Below are 21,303 nucleotides of genomic sequence, written 5' to 3'. Positions count from 1 at the left end.
AGCCAATATAGGAGACATTTTTTCATTTCTTTTCAAAAATAATGTTTATTATAAGTGTTATATATAGATATTGTAGAAAATTTACCAAGCATAAAAGATGGGAAATGGGGAAGAAAAATTACCCATAATCTCACTATTTTGAAATATATATCATTAACATCCTGGAGATACCAAAAAAACTACTCAATTTTTCCCTTTTACCAGTGTATCATGAGTATATTTCCATGTCATTACATTTTCCCCTAAACATCACTTTTAAAAGCTTCAAGATATTCTACTGAATGTGTATACCTTAGTTCATTTGACCAATCTCTTGCTATTGAATACCTGATTTGTTTTCAATTTTCTATTGTCATAAACAGCGCAGCAATGAACATTCTTGTATCTAACTAAATTTTTAGACAAAATCATAATTTCTATCTAGAAATTTCCAGAAGTAGCGTGACTGGTTCAAAGAGTATGTGCCTATTTAAGTTAAGCTTTGAACTCTTTTGCAAAGTGGCCTCAGGAATATTCAAATGACTATGCACCCATGTGTTACATAAGAGAACGTGCGCTTCAGGGCATCCACACCCACAGTGGGCTTTGTCACTTTCTTTTTTTGATCTTTACCAATTAACAAAAAATAGCATCTCATTACTGTTTCAGATTGCATTTCTTTGGTTACTAGTGAGGAGGACATTTTTCCATATGTCTATCAGCCGTTAGCAATTCTTCTTTGGGGAAATTCCTCAGCATGTCCTTTGAATCAGCTCCAGTATTCCAGGCAAGTAACTGCCGCTGAGTCCCTTGGTCCTGACCATCACTCTGCCCTCTGCAGTATTTGCAGGGCGGAGCTGGCCAAAGTACCAGGGCATATAGCAGGAAATGAGGAAAACCCAGCAATGTGCATGTCCCCAAAGCTTGAGGTCACTGATAAAGCCCCTCCACTGGAAGTCCCCAGTATAGATTGCAATTAAATTTCACTTTTGAGAAATTAAAATGAACTGGTATGTTCACAGGGAGATTATGGCATCCCAGGCTATGGTCATATGGGACGAAAAGGAATAAAGGTAAATATGGAAAGCAATTATTTCTTTAATTGATGAAATAAACCTAAATAATATAAAAAGAAACTATCATACTGCAGAAGTGGTCTGTTGATTTATTTATGTTCTCTGCTGCAAATTGTAGGGCCCAAGAGGTTTCCCTGGAGATATGGGGCAAAAGGTACTGTGCACATGACCTTGTTTTGAAATTACCATGACCTTAACTTTCTACTTGAGAATGAAGGTTAAAGAAAAAAAAGCAAAAAAGCAGGGCAATTGTTTTGCCAGGGCTTCATGAGTAAAGGACCAGATTTAACTACTATGGATCTTTAAATTGGAAAAGACTGACCTGTCCTTCGTTGCCTGATGTCCCTGTTCTTGAAACTCCTATCTCTAGACATCCTCTCAAGTCTAGTCCTTCTGTCCTCTTGATTTCTCTGCCTCGGGAATCTTATTCCAAACTCTTGGCTTCAGCTATTGCTGTTTGTTCTATCATTGTGACCTTCACTTCCCCTTGCCTGGAAGGTGACAACATTCTTCTCATGGTCTCCATTTCCACCTTCTCCCTACTTCAGTTAGTCCCAAACACTGCTGTCACTTGGTGTCTTCGACAGAATGACCTACTCATGTTCCTCTCCCAAGCAAACAGTTTCCAGAATTCCTCATAGCCTCCCAGATTGAAATCTACCTCTGTGCTCTACCACTAGACATACCTTCCATTTCAGTCCGAGCAGCTCCTGTTCTTATACACTGGAATTCTGGGATAAGATTTCCTTTTTTTTTTTTTTTTAAGTGTGCTGTCCAGAAGAGTGTCTTCCAATAGTTGGTGCTCAAATTAAAATACAAAATATGGATTACAAAAAATTGAATGTCCAAGCAAATCAAATCAACTACAGGAAAACAGCTAATTTTTGAATCCTCTTAAAAGTGCTTTTAATGGATGAATTACCAGAAGAGATTCTTTCCTTAGCTAGAGAAGAGTGCGAGAGGGAACTATATAAATAACTGTTAGGACAAGAGTTCTCATTGTAGAAGACCAATTTTCTAATTTACTGATGAAGAGAGAAAATTAGCATGTTTCAGTTTAAGGATAAATGTGAAATTTGTTTTTTGATAAATAGGCGCTAAAATTCATTTCCCACCAAGGTCAGAGCAAATTTTTTTTTTTTTTTACCTTCAGCTTTTTCAGAAATGACTCATGAATTTAGGAAGTAATTATTTAGTATTTTCTGTAGTTAATACTCCATATGTTTTTCCTGATCTTCAAGCATTTTTTCTTTAGATATTTTTAGTAACTGATTGGGCAGCCATTTCCTTGATATTCATGCATAAATATTTGTATTCTTAGAAAATTAAAAATAGTTTGGGGAATATTTAAGTGTATCAATAATTTAGTTCCAAGCAACAGGGGAAGGTGACATTTAATGTTTAATATATAGTCTTGTTATAAGATCAATTAGATTTTAGATTAGAGAGAATTATTTTTATTCTTTTATAGAAAATATTTTAATATATTGATTTTTTATATCTGAATCTTTAGGGTGCTGTTGGTGATCCTGGAATTCCTGGGGGTCCTGGACCCAAAGGATTTAGGGGATTAACAGTAAGCGGCCTATAATTCCAGAAATAATAAATGTTTCTTTGGAAGACTCTGGCTTTTATGTTGTAATAATAAATGTGCTTTATTGCTCTAACCCAAGGGCATCTGAAATGCCACTCTCTGGCTTTGTGACCTTCACCACAGCATTTCAGGGTCTCTATTTCTATAACATGAGACTTGAACTTGACACCAAAGATCACTTTCTGCTCTAAAATTCTATGGTTCCATGAATCTGAACTATTTTAAAGATTTATGGATTGATAACTGGCTGTTCCAAGAAATGTCAGTGCCTCCCAGTGTTTTCTAAGCCACATATTAAAGCCCAGAATATTAACCCTGAGCGGAAATGCAACTGACATCTTCCCGCTGTGTTACTGAGAGTTTTCTGACAGTTCCACTACCCATACCCAAGGTCATCTAGGGCATTCATTTTAAGGAAGGCTGTTGAGATCTTCTAATTAACCAAGTGTAGAGTAAAATGTTATAGTTTTTTAAAAAACAAAACGCTGAGACAGCATCTTTTCATTTTGAAGTGTGAATGTAATATCAGTGGTCATTATCAGCATGAAAGAGATGCAGTTCAACATATATTTTCCATCTGGCTGGATAAATTTCATTAACATCCGTATCTATCACCTTGAAGTATGGGAATGACGCAGCCCACCCATGTCCTCTTATGTATGTGGAGAATTATTTTTTGATTTGATCCTTTGCAGATGGGAGGTTTTTAATTAGATCTCTGTGTGCCCTAGTATATTTGCTTTTTTTTTTTTTTTTAGCACCAATCCTAGTTTATGACTAATTTAGATTCAAATGTACAGCCAGTGCCAGAGCAAAGTATGTCACTAAATGGAGGGTCTACGAGGGAAATGGAGGTTTTCCAGTGGTTAAGAATGGCTATTTATATTACAAGAAAAGGAATTTACTTGAGTTGAATTAATAGTTGCTTTCTTTAAAAACATTTTTTTTAAGGGGCACTTGGGTGGCGCAGTTGGTTAAATGTCTGACTCTTGATTTCAGCTCAGGTCATGATCTCAGGGTCGTGGGTTCAAGCCCCCACATCAGGCTTGTGCTCAGCCTGGAATCTGCTTGATATTCTCTCTCTTCCTCTCCCTCTGCCCCTCCCCCTGCTCATGCACTCTCTAAATAAATAAATAAAATCTTTAAAAAAAATTTTTTTAATTATAAAGTCTCATTAAAACTGAGGTCGTTTCCATGGATAGACAGCGTGGAAACTAAAACATGTTCTTATCTGCAGCTCACTGTAGGCCTGAAAGGTGAAGAGGGACCTCCAGGACCCCCAGGCCCTCCTGGACAGAGAGTAAGTACACCATTAGAAATAAGTAGCCTAGGGGCGCCTGGGTGGCTCAGTCGGTTAAGCATCTGCCTTCGGCTCAGGTCATGATCCCAGGGTCCTGGGATCGAGTCCCTCATCGGGCTCCCTGCTCCACGGGGAGCCTGCTTCTCCCTCTCCCTCTGCCTGCCTCTCTGCCTACTTGTGCTCTCTATCTCTCTGTCAAATAAATAAAAATAAATAAAATCTTTAAAAAAAGAAAAGAAATAAGTAGCCTATACTAGTTTCTAGGTTGTTCCCCAAAAGGGGTACAGATTGTAAACTCAGAGCACTGGGTTCAAGTCCATATTCTGCTTCTTGCTGGCTGTGTGCCCTCCCACTTCCTACTCTCTGCCTGTTCTCTCAGTTTACTTCTAAAATGGGGACAACATATCCTGTCCTACCACCTCAAAAGGTAGCAGTGAGGACCGCATTCTCAAATGTGAGCACTCTTTGTGAATGATAAAGTTCAGTGCAAATATTAGCTGTTACTGTTATTTTTTTTTACTAAAGTTTAAAAATAGGGATGGGAATGTGTAAGCTTCATAAAGGTGTCCTGGCGAAGTTCCAGCATGCAAGACAAGTTGATAGTTTTCCAAATCACTGTTGTTGCCTTCCCAACTTCAAAATATAGACTCCAGAGAGATTTGGAAATATGACCACAGCTTCGCACTCTGCTTCCGGTGCAAACGAAATGTCACCTCTGGAAGCAATCCCAGGCAGAGTCAGGCACATCTCCCAGTGATGAAACGTGCCATACCTCTATTTTAGTGCTTCTCCTGTTACCATAATGATTTATTTACACATCTCTCTCCCCTGATGAGCATAGTCAGGTAAGAACTAAAAGTTGCCAGCACCTGGGTTTATGTAGGAGGCGCAGTAAGCATTGTGTACAGAGTGGAAAAACAGATTATCTTGTTCTGTGCACTCTCAGTGTTTTGTGACTACCTGGAGGAGTTCTTTCACTTGGGACCTGATAGAGAAAACAAAAGCATGGATGTTTAGTGGATGACAATAGAATTGGTGAATATGTAGTCTCCTGGGTGAGACTCTAGTCTCTGAGTCATACTGATCTGCTCTGGATTTATCTCCTTTCCAGATTCTGGAGTTCTCATGTGGGGGTCCCACGTCTTCCGAGCCTCCATGCTTGGCCCTGCTGGTCCACTAGAGCATGGTTTCACTGTCCTGGGCTTGCTGGTCTACCAGAATGTGGCTTTTCTCTTTTGGGCCTGCTGGTCTGCTAGAATCAGATCAGCTTCTTTGTCTTGGGCTCTCAGTTCTCAGCCTCTGCTTAAGAACTTGACTGAAGCTCTTCTTTAACTCGGTTCTTTAGGACAGATGCTCTGGAGCTCTGATCTTCTGTAAGATGTGGACTGCCTACTCTTACTTATTAGCCAGAAACTGTTCCTCTGTCTGTTTAAATGGCTGTGCATTCTTTTCTGTCTTGTGCCATAACTTACAAAAGGAAGGTTGAGACTCTTCATTTCTTAGTGAGATATGTAATTTCCTGATTCTGATCAGGAAGAACCTGTGCTCCCAATGGGTAGAATTATAGATACCACAACATTTCTGGATAACACCAACAGTACACAATGGGCCACCTCAGGATTCAGTAGACATTTAACTGTTAATTGGATGGATGGATGGATAGACGGATGGACAGATGACCCAGTTGTCATTTAGAACAGGGGTTCTTACACTGACATCCCTGGTTGAGCTTCTGAGGCCAGTGAAATTGTATGAGTGTGAGCCTGTAATAGAATTTTCTGGAGCCAGCCTACTAACATTCACCAGTTGCCAAAAGAGACCTATGTGCATTGAACATGTTAAGAACTGCTGCCAAGGAGAAGCCTGATCCTGATAGGGGAAAAGAGAAAGAAAGTTCAAGCTGTGAAAAAAGCATTGTTTTTTTGTTTTGTTTTGTTTTTTTGTTTTTTTGTTTTAGGAAGCTTCCTTGATTCATTTCAGCCAATTATGCGTACTCCTTTGTTTATAACCTCTCAGCATTTATGAGCTTACTCTTTTGTGTAATGTTCTTCTTTTGTATAATGCCCATCTTGCTACGTAATTATCTCTGGTTCTTTCACATATGTAGAGGTGTATGCTACCACCTGCATTTTAAACTCCTTGATTTGTAATACATCTGTACCTCTGAAGTCTTAATAAATTCCTTTCCTTGTGGTATGCTTTGGGAAGCCTGCTGTTTACATTTCAAGTTTTCTCATGAGAAGTACCTTCTAAGTATTATATCCTTAGTACAAACATCTTTAAGAAATACTTTTGTTTCTTCTCACCTAGAAAAGTAATTCAGTTCACTCTGGGCAGACATTAGCTTAACTAATCTAACACTGAAACAAAGAAGTTTACACCATTGATTTAAGTGGGGAAATAGCATCATAATCTCCTAGTTCAGGAATACTTTAACCACTCTCTGCCAGCTGTGCTTTTAAGAATGAGGTTTTTTTTTTTCTTTACTCTTGTTTTGTCACTAAAGACTCCAGTTCACATTCCAATAACCTGCTCTGGTTTTGTTTTCCTAGGGCATGAAAGGCATGGTGGGGAAGCCTGTATATTCCGTATGTATCTCCTTATTCACAAATGAAAACCTAACCCGTCCACTGGCAAATAAATATGACCCCTCAGAGGTCACTGTGCTCATGTTTCTGTTCTCTTTCTCTTTTTTTATTTACAGCAATGTGATCTGATCCAGTTCATGCGGGACCATAGTCGTGAGTATCTGTGTGTCGTGGGACGAGGGGGTTTGTGGATTGGTGAGGGCACTTAGGATGAGTGTGATGTGGGTATGCAGAATCAGTAAGCTAAATCCACTGGGGGCATGTGTCCTCTGCAACAGGCTTGTCCTAAGTACTTGCTGTAGGAACAGCTCGTATCAAAGGTGGGAGGGAAAGGGGTATAAGTAAAAGACTCAAGAAGTGTGATTCATGTAGGAGAGAAAATGTGCTTATGGGAAACAATTGGAATCCAACTCAAAAGGTGTGTGAATTAGCTCACACGATTTTGTACAAAGGTCTGCAAGGGCCTGGTGTTAAAGGGATGAGCATGGAGATTTGGGTTTAGTCAGTTAGTTACTTAGTAAATGAAGTCTCCTTGGACAGGGGTACTTGGATTCAGTTATGGCGAAGTAATAGGGGAGTAGCAAAAGAATAGTTTCAGCAGAGGAATAAAGCAGAAGTCAACAAATAGACAGATTGTCTTTGGTTAGGAAGAAACGGAAGTGAGGTAGAAGAAGCCCAGTGATCTCGTTTCTGAAAATTTATCCCAAGGAAATAAAACAAAAGAAAGAAAAATTATATGCAAATATGCTTGTTGAAATATTATTCATTAGAGCAAAATGAATATACCTTTAGACTATTTGCACTTAGAGAATAATTAAGTTATAGTGCATCATCTTCTGATCAAATACTGAGCAGATAATTGGTTTTTTTGAAGACTCAATCAGAATATAAATAATATTGTCATTAAAAAGCAGAAAATTAAATTGGATCCTCATTATTTTTACATATAGGTAAATATTTACACAGAAAAAGTTCTAGAAGCAGAAGTAGAAAAATGTAACAACTTACTTTGTTAGAGTGGTAGAATTTTAAGTGATCTGTCTTTTTTCATGCTTCCATGGTGACTTATAATGATGCTTATACAATCACAGTCAGAAGAATGTAAGATGGGAAAATTGGAGAGACTTTACCACAGGAGACTGGATAAAGATGTAATCATTGCAAGGGTGGGGCAAGGAAAGAACAAAAAGAAAAAAAGTTTGAAATAAGTATAAGGCCAGAGCAGGAGAGGCTTAGGACCACTGAGGATGAGAAGGCAGGAGGAAACGTGAAGGGAAATCACTTGGTGGGAAAATAGGATGACTTTAAACATTTTAGAGGTAGGGGGATGTCGTACGGGCCCTAAATTATCTACAGGCAGCTAAATAAATGGACTGTCATAAAGGTGAGGATCAAGTGAGGAGACTGTGATGTTGAAGTCACTCGCACACTTGTGGTCCTTGAGGCCACAGGGATGGGTGAGGTCCTAAGGATGTGAAACGACAGAGAAAGAAACAGAAACCCAAGGGATGAATTCAGGAAGACATCTTAGCAAAAAGAGTGGGGCCAAAGGACAGCAAATGGCATTGCAGAGATGGGGAAGTCCAGCAAATGTGGGTAGCTTGAAAAAAAGCAAGAAATGCCAAGGGACAGAAGATTCAAAGGGAGAGGACCCAAGTGAAAGACATTGCTTGAGAATTGAAAGGCTCTCCAGCACACAGAGGAAGTAAGAACCAGGGTCTGGGGTCCTGGGGGGGAGAACAGAGGGAGAGCCATTGAGGGGAGGGGAATTCTTCTCAGGAAATCAACAGATATCTTCCCAAGGAAGAACGAAGGGGAAGGAAGTTGTGGGGGAGGTGAATACTGGTCTGTGGAGGGTTAGGGATTTGAAGACAATTTTCCAACACTAAATGAAAGGAGTTAGCCAGGAAATTAGGGAGCCAGGGGCGTGTGGGTTCTGTAACCAGACAGGGTGCTGGTTGGGGAGCATGGAACTCTAGAATTCAGAACCAAGATGGGATTTGGATGACAGTTCTTTAGAGCTAATTCAGAGGGCCCCGCTTTATAGGTGACATCACGAAGGCCCTGTGGGGTTGAACTCCTGGTCTACCAAGTTTGCTTTTCAGTCCTGTAGCACCCTAGTCCTGCAACACTGGGGTGAGGCCCCAGTCCTGAGCTGGTGATTGGGACTCCACCCCCAGAATAAAATAAGAGCTGTAGCACCCTAGTCCTGCAACACTGGGGTGAGGCCCCAGTCCTGAGCTGGTGATTGGGACTCCACCCCCAGAATAAAATAAGAGTTCTAGGAGGCTGAGGGGAATGTGGAGTGGGGGTGGTTGTGTTAGGAGTTAATTGGACAGTTACGTAGCCAGGGCCAGGGTTCCCAACAAGAAAACAAGGAGCTGGGACAGCTAAGACGAAACTGCACCAGCTTAGATAAAACCCACAGCAGCATCTCGCCTAGCAGCCTCTGCAGAAGTGACTTTTGCAAAACATCCTGTAACAAAACAATTAACCATAAAACATTGGTACTATCACAGGTAAGGCAGTTAGTCTCCAAATGTCAGCCCAAAAGACCATCAACACAGGAACAATAACCCGATAGATAGACGGGTACATGATCAAAGCCCTAATTGGCACACCTTAGCAGCTAATCCACCAGTTGCAAATAAAATAGGAGGGCTCAAATGATTAGAATTTTGGAGGGAGGGGCATAAGTGAAGAAGATTTTTAGGAAAAATAAACACACTTAAAGAGATCAAGTAGTTTCCCTGAAGTCAAGCAGCTTTGCCACACTCAAACCCAGACAGGTGCATCCGTTTCCAGAGCCTCACAACTGGGTTGGAGGTGGACAAATGGAGGTTCTCAGAGAAAAAGGGATCTGCTGCAGGCCTTGAGATGCAGAGGAGGCTGTGGGTTCTGAGTCCTGTCTGTTGGCGGTTAGCATCTCAGCAACCACAGGATTAAGACAGTCAAAGGGTGTTAATAGGGGTGACGTGAGAGGGCATGAGCTGTGGGACAGCAGGGTGGAGGCTAGGTTGTTGCCAGTGCTAATAAAATTTTTTATTATATCGGAGTGATTCATTTGCTTTTTAAAAATTGAGAAACATGAGCAAGGAAATTGTCAGGCCAGTGCTTTCTAAAGATTTACCAACATCTCCCTCTGATTGGTCCCCTGTTTATGGAGTAAATCACTTAGAAAAACCAGATGCTGTTTTGCTCAGGAGAAATCCTTGGGGGCTTCCCTCCTCTCTCTAGATACAGAGATCACTCAAACCCAGGCGCTGTATTTTTTAGCAGAGACCAAGTTTATTTGGAAATCCCCACATTTCTGCGGGAAAAGAGAGGTTCCCAAGGTGCAAGGAAAATAAGCTCCATATTTTAGCCTTGCCTTGCTGAATGACTCTCAAGACGATAAGAAGAGAGAGAGAGAAAAAAATTGAATTTGAGCTATCTTGCCTTTTAATCTGAGGCTCATCTATTCTACTTCTAAGACAAGTGATCAGTGTTTCAGATTTCAACCGAAATTATGCTGAAGTCTGCTGGCCATGGTTCACAAGGAGAAAAGGTCAGGAAGGTTCACCCATTAATAAAATTCAGTGTATGTGTTCCTCAGGCCTCTAACCTTGACTTCCTGTAATTTAGGAATTAGCCTCATTTGCAAGTAGAGTCAAACAAATATTAAGGTTTGCTGAAATTTTGTTCTGGGGGATTATTTTGTCTGTGTGCCAAAAATGTAACAGATTCTTCTCTCTCTCTGTCTTTTATAGCTTGTTGGAAAAGTGAGTATTCTTACTGTACTGTGTTGCTGGCTGAAGTAATTAGCTGCATTCTGACAAGACCCATTTGAAAGAAACTCTCAGCCCCATGGGAAAAAGGGCTTCTTCCTTCTATGCTGACACTTCAGTTTTGTGATTATGGCTGTAGTTGTCAATGTCATGTTTCTACCCGATGGTAAAATGGTGACACCCAGCCCCAAGCCCCTTCACACTATTGTGCTTTCTAGGTCCTGTCTCAGTTTCACAATTCAGTTTCTTCATGGAGTAGGCCCGCATTGCTGGGGAATTCAGGGACAGGGCTCTGAATGACCACATTCTCTTGCTCTGTTGCTGACCCTGTGGACACTGGCTTCTTGGACCGGTGATGTTTCTTTTCCTGTCTCTGACCCCCACACACATATTTCATCTCACCAAGTGCCCACCTTTTGTACACCTGACCTTGCTGTGGATGGTCTTCCTGGGGCCTGGACTGCAGTGGGTGTTGCATGGCACCTTAGATCCCTTGGACCCCATTGCCGCTGAAGCGGTTATGTCAACGTCAAGAGCTCCTGGACTTCCAGAAGCCTGCTGAAGTAGACCCATAGGGACTTTTTTTTTTTTTTAAGATTTTATGTATTTATTTTGACAGAGAGAGACACAGCAAGAGAGGGAACACAAGCAGGGGGAGCAGGAGAGGGAGAAGCAGGCTTCCCACCGGGCAGGGAGCCTGATGTGGGACTCGATCCCAAGACCCTGGGATCATGACCTGAGCCGAAGGCAGACGCTTAATGACTGAGCCACCCAGGCGCCCCGACCCATAGGGACTTATCCCAAAAGTTTGACCTTATCCCAAATTTGGCATCATTAACTTTAATTCTGAAAAATAAACAGACAAAAAAAAAAAAAACACCCAAAACTTACACATATAAGTACCCAATAAAACTTCATGGATTTGAATTAAATTTATCAGGTACTCTGCTGGGCACTAGGAAAAGGAGAAAATAAAAATAAATAGAAACTGGTTGTGCTTTCTGGGAGAATCTGTGACAATAGGTCAGTCTTGAAGATGCTTGCCTAGCGCTTCTTTAATAATTTTTCGTATTAGGGCAAAGAAGGGGAGAATACTTAATTTTTCATATTTTACTGTTCATTATTAGCTTTGATATTTTTTCTTCACTATAAAATTCCTTGATTCAAAACATCTCTAAATCAACCTTTCCTCTCCTATTCTATTGCTGAGAACAGTGGGTTGGGGTATGGGATATTTAGAATCTAATGTGCTTGGGGAGTTAGCCAGCTTGAGGATAGTAGAGCAGCCTATGTAGATGAGGGTGTTTGTTTTTTAAATAATCCCCTTTTCTCTTCCTGTGTTCAGACTTTAATAGCACCTTGAAAAGTTAGGTTTGATACATAGGGCAGATTCCCTATGAGGTTCCTAAAGTTCAATCACCAGAACATTATTAGCATTGAGTTGGAAATTGCAAACAGCCCCATTTTTATAACAGCTCATTGCAAGCCTTCTGTGGTCATGTTGCTCCCTTCCTCCAGCCACCCTTGCTTTCATTTAAAAGCTAGCTTCTGTGAGGGCTCTGAGGGCCCCTCTCTTGGGAAACAGCCTCTTTGTCCTCCAAATGCTCATGAAGAATAATAGTCACTCTGTACCTCTCCGTGGAGCAATCATCTCCAGGATAGATTCCTTGAGGGCAGGCTTGAATTTGGGTCATCTTTGCATGTATCTCAATGTATGTCACCCTGCATATCACCCAGTGTGCTACTTAGTGAATATTTATTGCATAAGTGAATAAAAATCTTCTGACTGACTATAGTTATTAGTAGATCATTTCTGAAGATTTTTGAAGACAGTGAACTTTCAAAACCCTCAAAGCTATCATTTCCTTTTATTAATTTTTTAAAAAATTTTACTTACAGTAAAAATAATTTTTTTGTGTGTGAGTTCCATTTCAACACATGCATAGATTCATGTAACCACCAACACGATCAGGATTCAGAACTGTTCTATCAGCCCAGATACTCCCGTCAATTTCTTTTTAAATAGCAGGCTGGTTGAGGGCTGTGAAGTATTATACCACTGCATATGAATGCTCTAGACTCATGTAACACTTTCACATGAACAAAGAGTTACTTGTGCATACCTCTAGTTCTGGAGCTGGAGGCAACATCTGCATCTCCCTAGCCCTTGGTGTGAACCAGGCTCACCCCTAGAGTAAAAGAAGGGCTTTTGATCAGTGAAATGACGTCATACTTCTGCATTTCATGTTCGCAGAAAAGTGTCCTGTGTACCCAACAGAGCTGGTATTTGCCCTGGACCAGTCCTACGGTATCTCCGAACAGAGATTTAATGAAATGAGGGAAATCATCAAATCCATTGTCAATGACCTTAACATCAGAGAAAGTAACTGCCCTGTGGGAGCAAGAGTTGTTGTAGTTTCCTATGACTCAAGTACCAGCTACCTCATCCGTTGGTCAGACTACCGTAACAAGAAGCACCTCCTCCAGCTTATTTCCCAAATGAAATATCAACCCCCCACAGAAGCTCGAGACATTGGTAATGCAATGAGGTTTGTGGCCCGGAACGTTTTCAAGCGGACATATGCAGGAGCCAACGTGAGGAAAGTTGCTGTGTTTTTCGGCAATGGACAAGCGGCCAGTCAGTCATCCATCATCACCGCCACCATGGAGTTCAGTGCCCTAGATATCAGTCCGGCAGTCTTTGCTCTTAATGAAAGGATTTTCCTTGAGGCTTTTGAGGTAAGAACTTCCCTTGGCAACTTCTTCATGTGTAACATGGTAAGATGGGGCTAGTGGGGAGTAGGGTGGGGTGTGGGATACATGATATTACATGATACGTGATACAGATGTTTTCTGTGATTTCCCCAGCTGTATTGTTGCCAGGGTCCATGAAATCCAATGTCTAATAACAACAGTAGTCAGTGATAACAGTAGCCACATTTGCTCAGCTCTAGCTGTGCGCCAGGCACTGTCCCTAGAACTTGACATACATACTCACAACCCTCTGAAGTGAATGCTGTTGTTATCTCCATTTAAAACAGAGGAAACTGAGGCCCAGAGAGTTTGAGTGACTTCTCCAATTTTGTACAGCTAATAAATGGCTAAATCAAAATTCAAACTAAGTTTTGTCTGATAGAACGTACCATGAATATGGGGCTCTACCAGCCGCCTGCAGATCAGGTGTTTCTCACATCTGTGTTTTAAACACATGATGAGTTTAAGCCTTAAACTCATCATTTGCTATAGTCTGAGAATTGTCTAAGAGGAAGGCTACATCCATGTATGAATTTTCAGGTAAAAAAATCTCTTTGATGCAATCACTTGGAAAACATTTATCTGAAAACACAGAGAGAGACTCATGATTGGTTCAATGTCTGCACAACAAGACACTGATGTTTGAGATCTTTTTCAAGTGATTCAGTGACTGATTACCAAGACTTAATAATCTGATCAATACCTCTTTAATCTCACATTATTTAAATTAATGAAGAATTTTCAATGTCCCAATATTTCTGTGGCCACTAGAAGGCAATTTGGGAAGGTCTTTGTAGAAAGCAGATGTAGGTAGCATGTATGCTTGAAGTCTGCAAGTCATGTCTAAACTCATTTAGAAAATATTTTCAGTATTTTAGAGGTTTTGTGTTGGCTGGAATAAAAGGGGGATGGGGTGTGTCTGAGAGAGAGAGAGAGAGGAAGAGAGAGGGAGAGAGAAAGAAAGAGAGAAGTACTGAATAGAGCAAAGGGCTATAATGCAAGATAATGGTGATTAGTTAGGGGTTTTTCAAACTAATCCTTAAAGTGAGCGCACAATGGCTTCCTTATAATGGTTAAAGAAAATGAACAAATCAACATATACTTGTTTTTCATTACAGTTTGACAACACTGGAACATTTCAGGTGATCCCAGTTTCTCCAAATGGGGAGTATGAGCCATTAGAAAAATTTCGACGCTGTACACTTTGCTATGGTAAGACTCATGAGAATTTATTGTGCAGAAACAAATGCCTTCTGGGTGAATTATTAAATCTGGCTTTATCAGATATTTCTAGTTTTGAATATAGATTCTATTTTAAGTTTCCCAGTCTTCCAACACTGTACATCAGGGTTTCAATTTCTGTAATATTTAGAGCTTCCAGAGAATGTGAAATTGGTTTAGAATACCATCCCAATTGATGTGGATTTTCTTTGGGGACAGTTTGGTAGTGTGTATCAAAAACCTCTAAAATACTGAAAATATTTTCTAAATGAGTTTAGACATGACTTGCAGACTTCAAGCATACATGCTACCTACATCTGCTTTCTATAAAGACCTTCCCAAATTGCCTTCTAGTGGCCACAGAAATATTGGGACATTGAAAATTCTTCATTAATTTAAATAATGTGAGATTAAAGAGGTATTGATCAGATTATTAAGTCTTGGTAATCAGTCACTGAATCACTTGAAAAAGATCTCAAACAACAGTGTCTTGTGCAGACATTGAACCAATCATGAGTCTCTCTCTGTGTTTTCAGATAAATGTTTTCCAAGTGATTGCATCAAAGAGATTTTTTTACCTGAAAATTCATACATGGATGTAGCCTTCCTCTTAGACAATTCTCAGACTATAGCAAATGATGAGTTTAAGGCTATGAAAACCTTGGTGAGCTCTATGATTGACAACTTCCATATTGCATCAGACCCTAGAATCTCTGACTTTGGTGATAGGATTGCCTTGTTGAGCTATTCTCCTTGGGATAGTTCTAGGAGAAAGAAGGGTGTGGTGAAAACAGAGTTTGGATTTACAACTTACAGTGATGGAGTCCTAATGAAGAGGCACATCCAGTCTTCCCTCCAACAGCTAAAAGGAGAAGCCACCATTGGCCATACCCTACTATGGGCTGTGGAGAACCTCTTCCCACAAGCACCAAACTTGAGAAAACACAAGGTCATTTTTGTGATCTCAGCTGGAGAATATCATGAGAGAAAGGAATTCTTAAAGAAGGTGACTCTGAGGGCCAAATGTCAAGGCTATGTCATATTTGTGATTTCCCTGGGCTCTGCATATAAGGAGGACATGGAGGAGTTAGCCAGCTACCCACTTGATCACCATCTGATACAGCTTGGGAGAATTCATAAACCAGATCTGGATTATATTACGAAGTTTATAAAGCCAATTGTTTATTCAATCAGACGTAAGTCATTATTTTGTTTTTCTTCTTTGTTTTAATAAATTAGTGTTTGTTAATAGTAACACATCTTTGAAGCTATAGCTAACCCAAATATACAAATTAGATGGTGAGATGGGGACAGGGATGGGACACATCCTGCTTATACTTTGTTTTTTCTTGGTCCTAATGTGGTGAGACCTTTTTCATGATAGAATGTCTTTTATACAAAATCTCAGCACTAAACGCACAGAGGGATTGGAGTTCTCTAGAGCCACACCTGCTCAACCTAAAGAAGTTTTAGCAGTCGTTAGATGAGCATTTACATAAAAGTTTGCCCACTGCACCTAGTTTATTTTCAACTGGTGTACGGTGTATCTCAATGTGGTTTTGATTTGAATTATTATTTTATCAAAAAATATAGTAATAGTATACATGTGAAATGTGCTTTATTTATCAATATTAAGATTTTCCAGCCATATTTTAGTTTCTCAGGTTAAACACCATACCTGCTGCTAAACATCCTACAATGCACAGGATACCCCCTCAAAGCAAAAAAAAAAAGATACAGGCCAAATTGTCAATAGCACTGAAGTTGAGAAACCCTGCCTCTAGGGCATCCCACAGAATCAGGGCTGAACCTGTTCTTTCTGGGACTCTACCAGGTTTAGACCTAGGTTCTGTTGGAACCAAACCTACCACACTTTAAAGTCCAAAGTTGCCCTGGTATTCAAGGAATCTCCAATAGCACCATCATGACAATATCTTGAGAGTTCACTCTCCATTGCAGAGAGGGCTCCACCTTTTTGCTGTAACTCATATTTGATTGCAAAATCCAGTAACTTCCCCCTTGGGAATATCATGTTATTTCTTTAACTCTAAATGCCTGCAATTGTATGATACACCATTATATTATGTAAAAAGAAATAAAAAGTGCTTCCAATTAAATATTGTTACCAACTTGACTGTCTGCAAACTCTAGTTTTGTATTTTATAGTAACTGAAGAGTTCTTTTAGACAGACTGGCAGATGTCACTCTTGTGCATGCATGAACAGGGAATATGTGTGAAATAGACTGGTGGGGCATTCCTAGGACTTCTTCACATTCAAAACTGGACTCCTGTGAGCTATTTCTTGACTCCAATTCACTGAGATCTATCTTGTTCAATGCAGTATTGTTCTTTATGTCATCAAGATTGATGGCGACACAGCACTTTTAAAAGACTCTATAAAACAATTCAAAGTGGGTCTTGCTGGGCTCTTAAGTTAGGCTTTGCAATGATTAGAGCTAGCTTACTTTTGTTGCCACCTGCACAGTGTTGGTAAATATATCCAGTTCAGTGCCTTCCCATAACCACTTGGTTTGTAGTGGTTAAGACCCCTCTACTAATACTTCCGGGGATTGTTCCTAAGCTACTACCCTTATTCTACAAGTTTTGGTACTGGCATGTTTGCTGTTCCCACATGCACAGGCAGCGCCTCCTCTATCACTGTTCCCGCCTTACTAACGGCACCTGGCAGATGCGATTGATTGGAAGACTTAGTCTCATTTCAGAGAAATGGGGTGGGGGGGGGAATGCTTATCTTAGAACTAGAGAAGTACAATTGTTATAAAACCACAAACATTCTCTGAGATATTTTCATGGAATTGTGGATCATTCCATGGCCAAAAGCCTCCTTTAACTAAAAACTATTTTCCTGAATGAAGAAAAATAATGATATGCTTTTTAATATAGAACAACAGTGGGAAGGGAGTAATGGGGCATATTATTTAGGTCAGTAAGCTAAAATCTTTTTTCTTTGATTATTTTCCTCCTAGGAAATTGGTGTTAATGGTATGGAAGAACAGAAATAGCAGCATGTAATAAAATGCTACCCTTTCTGTGTTTGCTCTATTAACATAAACCTGAGTGAAAAGCTTGACAGATTCAGAATAAAATTTCCCTTAGATTCTGTTGCCTGAGCATGTGGAAATCATGTGTTTCTGCATCACAATTAACCTTAAATGAACAATTTGAGGAGGTTTGTTTTCCATGAGCCTAGTAATTCTTTGGCTGCAAAACAATCTAAAATCAAGTTTTAAATGCTGTTTCTAGTTGCTAGTATTTTCTGCTTCCACCCCAGCCAAGTTTTGCTGAAATATTTTAGTGACATTGATTGCTTTAAGAAGATTCCTTTTGGGATTCTTTTTCCTTAGCAAACATCATTTCTGATTTAAAACCCTAACTCTAACTTTGCTCTCTCCATAGGAGGATTCAATGAGTACCCACCACCAGTGCTTGAGAATGCCTGTAGACTCATCTCAAGAGGAGAGGCTTATCAAAATAAGGATCTTCTGTGAGTTAGAAATCTCTTCTATTTACAAGCGACTGTTAATTGACTGATGGGTGTATAACTGCTGATGGCAGGTTATTAGGTTGAGGGAGCTAATAAGGCCTCTGAAGTAAAGTCTTCCCATGTATTCCATTTTCTGTAGCAGAAGCTACACAGCAAGGATGCTTTATGGATTGATGTTTCTATAACATCCTCATGAGCTGTATTACAATTTTGCCTTTCAGTTCATGGTTGCCTGAGCAATTCCCACATTGAAATCTATCCCAGAATAGAACTTACAATATAGCCTCAGCCGCTGCGACCTCACTTCCCATCTCTCCCCAGCATCAACACTCAATTCTGGCCACACTGGACTCTTGTCTGCCTGTGTGAACAGTTGCTTCACCCTCCTTGGTCTTGGGTCACACCACTTGGAACCCTGTCCCTTCCAGTGAAAGCTTACCCAATGTCCATGGCCCTGATGGAAGCTATCTCCTCTTTGAAGCCCATTTTTACTTTGAAGATCCTTACTTTCGTGTACATTCTTATACTTCTGTGGAGGCAGTTATTACAGTTTATCCCAATGTCTTGTCTCACTGAAGTCTGGGGTTACATACAATTCATTGTTTCATCCCCCACAAAAGATAGCATAAAAGATCCCACCATGTAATTGCACATATAAGTATTTTTTTTTAAATTGTATCCTAAGTAACAATATAAATAATTAATCTGAATAAATCTTGAACCTCAAACAGAATGAGTGGCCCATTTGGTTTCTCTCTGCTTCTCTGTATTTCCCCAAGCTTGGATCCCTAACTGCAGTCTTGCAAAAACCCAGATTTAAGCCTATAATTACTTCTTCCTCTCAGATTGTAATTAAGCAGAGAGCTTCTCAGAATAGGTAAGGTCTCTTACACACATCCAGAAGCACAATGGCAAGATGAAGTGTGCTCAGAATTCATTCAAGTACATATTCCTATAATGTCAGATTTCATTCACTTGGTAGTTTAGCAAGGAAGTGTCCAGCAGCCAACACCTGAAGAACAATATGGCACTGATGTCATGTGAAGCAATATTTCCCAGCATTGAATAGGTCATAAATTTATTTAAAGGCAAATCAATTCTTACAGAACTGCAGACAAAATATTATAATGTTATTCAGACATGTACAAACATAAATATAGCTGCAAATACTCTGTTTATAGTTCTTGTGCAACTATCAGACTAAAATAAATGTGCATCGAATCCAAGCAAACTCAGTAAAACACAAATTTAAAACACTAATTCAATAATGGATGATTTTTCTTTGCCAAAATAGAATTCCTGAAAACTGAAAAAATATGGTACATATTGGTAAAAGAAATGTAAAATATGATGCATGTTGCAGAGGTACGCCTGCTTTCAGGTTGCCTACTCTGTTGCATGATGCCTTAATTCCTCACCGCTGTCTTCACTCTTGCAGAATTGTCATTCATATTGTGTGTCATATCATTTGGTTTTAGCTTGGTGTGAATGTATTATTCATGTATTATGTCTGACTTTTTTCCCTTTCCTCATTAACTCCCAACAGTTAAAGTAATATTGCCAGGTACCAAATACTAGTATCAAATACAAATGTGAATATGGACATTGAAATGACATAAAGGTGCATAAATAGAATAAAAATAAGAATCAACTTATGTGGACTATGTTTTCTAACATCATCTAAATAAAAACATATTCTCAAATTATCACAGCGAATTCTTAAAACTCCTAAAAATGTAAATGTAGACACCATTTTAAGAGATCTGATGTCAATGAGATAAGTTCTTTATAGTCTTATTCTTCTCAGAGCAGTTCTCGATTTCTGTTTCCTCTGTTTTCTATGGGGAGTGACATCAATCTGAGAGATTGTATGGTTGTTCCAAATAACCTATGATCGAGTTTCTTGTCATTTATTTAAAACTCTGTGGCAAATCAGACTCAATTTATTCCAAAATAATAGTTATTAGGCTATAAGCAGATGAGGGAAAAGGAAGGATAAATGGGAATTGTTTATCAGTTTATTCTTTTTAATAATAAAAAATCTTAATGAATACTTTTATTGAAAGGAATTTAGATGTTTACCACTTGTTTTTTTTCTAAGAAATGATTAAGTAACTATATCAAATTGTTGAGATATTTTATTTGCATTCCCCAAAGCTACCAAGATTCATCTAAAACTTTTGTTTTTATCTGCTAGATTTACTCCTGAGCCATATGAGATTTCTTCAGGAGAGAACAGCTTCATTGGCCAGGAATTAAGTGCTGGGAAAGACTCGTCCTTCATGTGGGAGGACAATGGAAGTAACCATTTGGTTTACATACCAAGCCACATGCTTATGCCACAAGAATTAACGATCACATATGAAAAAGGTCAGGATTCTGAAGAAATTGCAAGTTTAACTTCTGGTAAGGAAACGAAAAGTTATGATGGAATTTTTAAATAATGGGGTCCTCGTCTTCTTTTTTTTTTTTTTTAAAGATTTTATTTATTTATTTGACAGAGAGAGAGAGAGAAACAGCGAGAGAGGGAACACAAGCAGGGACAGAGGGAGAGGGAGAAGCAGGCTTCCCACGGAGCAGGGAGCCCGATGTGGGGCTCGATCCCGGGACCCTGGGACCATGACCTGAGCCGAAGGCAGACGCTTAATGACTGAGCCACCCAGGCGCCCCTAGGTCCTCATCTTTTAATACTAGTAGAGAATCAAGTAAATGAAGGCTGTTCTCTAAGGCAAATTTTTTCAAGTTCAAGATGGTTAGCTACAGCCACTGCTTTGGTTGAAAATGAAGGTTTACATGGTGATAGGCACCACTGAGATGACCAGTGATATGAGCTCTAAGAAATGTCCCTGATGTTCTCACCAGGCTTAAGATTTCTCTAGAAGGTTAGTGTGATGTAGAAGGAAACAATACAGAGAACATCGGAGCAAAGGAAGGATTAAAATCACTTTAAAAGCTGGCTGGACCAGTGCCTCGGACTCTGATTGCATGAGAAGGTATGGTATTTTTGAGGTACTTGGAAATGAGAGAGCACAGACTGTCTCTCTGCCTGCTCTATACATTTGAGTGGCAAAGCAAGAATACCTTCTGGCAGAATTTAATAGGTTTCAAACAAATCAGATACATAGGATTTTTGTCTGTGTTTTCATTAAAAGGGAGGACATTCTAAACAGACTTCAACCATTTCCAGCTATGCATGTAGAGGCTTCCAAAATGCTCATTTGGCCAGAATAACAGCATTGAAAGCATTATGTCTGAAGTATCACGTATGTTGTTAGATGATGCAAGTTTAAAAGAAAAAGGGGCCAATTTCATGCCAGTTATTCCTAAGAATGAATGACATACATTCTCAGTAACTTCCTTGGATAAATACCTTTTCTTTTCCTTGGGTTCAACACTCTCATCCTCACACTGTCCCCCTATTTATGAAATATAAATATTTGCACTTTAACTGACTTTTCGAAGCTAGAATTAATAATAAAAAAGTCCATCATTAGTTGAAAAATAGGCTTAAAAAAAGA

The 21,303-nt window shown here is 39.6% G+C and overlaps 1 protein-coding gene across 1 annotated transcript in view; it reads left to right on the top strand.

The window, feature by feature from the left end:
• The window catches only part of COL6A5 (collagen type VI alpha 5 chain), a 129,250-nt gene that overhangs the window by 82,776 nt on the left and 25,171 nt on the right, over positions 1 to 21,303 (top strand). Inside the window, exons 26-37 of the mRNA XM_064588080.1 lie at positions 1,002 to 1,052; positions 1,174 to 1,209; positions 2,569 to 2,631; positions 3,887 to 3,949; positions 6,502 to 6,537; positions 6,654 to 6,690; positions 10,287 to 10,298; positions 12,559 to 13,043; positions 14,177 to 14,270; positions 14,816 to 15,475; positions 17,698 to 17,785; positions 19,983 to 20,191. Of these exons, the coding sequence (XP_064444150.1) occupies positions 1,002 to 1,052; positions 1,174 to 1,209; positions 2,569 to 2,631; positions 3,887 to 3,949; positions 6,502 to 6,537; positions 6,654 to 6,690; positions 10,287 to 10,298; positions 12,559 to 13,043; positions 14,177 to 14,270; positions 14,816 to 15,475; positions 17,698 to 17,785; positions 19,983 to 20,191 (1,834 nt within the window). The remainder of the gene's footprint in view (positions 1 to 1,001; positions 1,053 to 1,173; positions 1,210 to 2,568; positions 2,632 to 3,886; positions 3,950 to 6,501; positions 6,538 to 6,653; positions 6,691 to 10,286; positions 10,299 to 12,558; positions 13,044 to 14,176; positions 14,271 to 14,815; positions 15,476 to 17,697; positions 17,786 to 19,982; positions 20,192 to 21,303) is intronic.

Source organism: Mirounga angustirostris, unplaced genomic scaffold, assembly GCF_029215605.1.
Source record: "Mirounga angustirostris isolate CCGP_5_RB_7025 unplaced genomic scaffold, mMirAng1.0.hap1 SCAF_1, whole genome shotgun sequence".
NCBI lineage: Eukaryota > Metazoa > Chordata > Mammalia > Carnivora > Phocidae > Mirounga > Mirounga angustirostris.
This window is presented reverse-complemented; position numbering and strand designations above follow the sequence as displayed.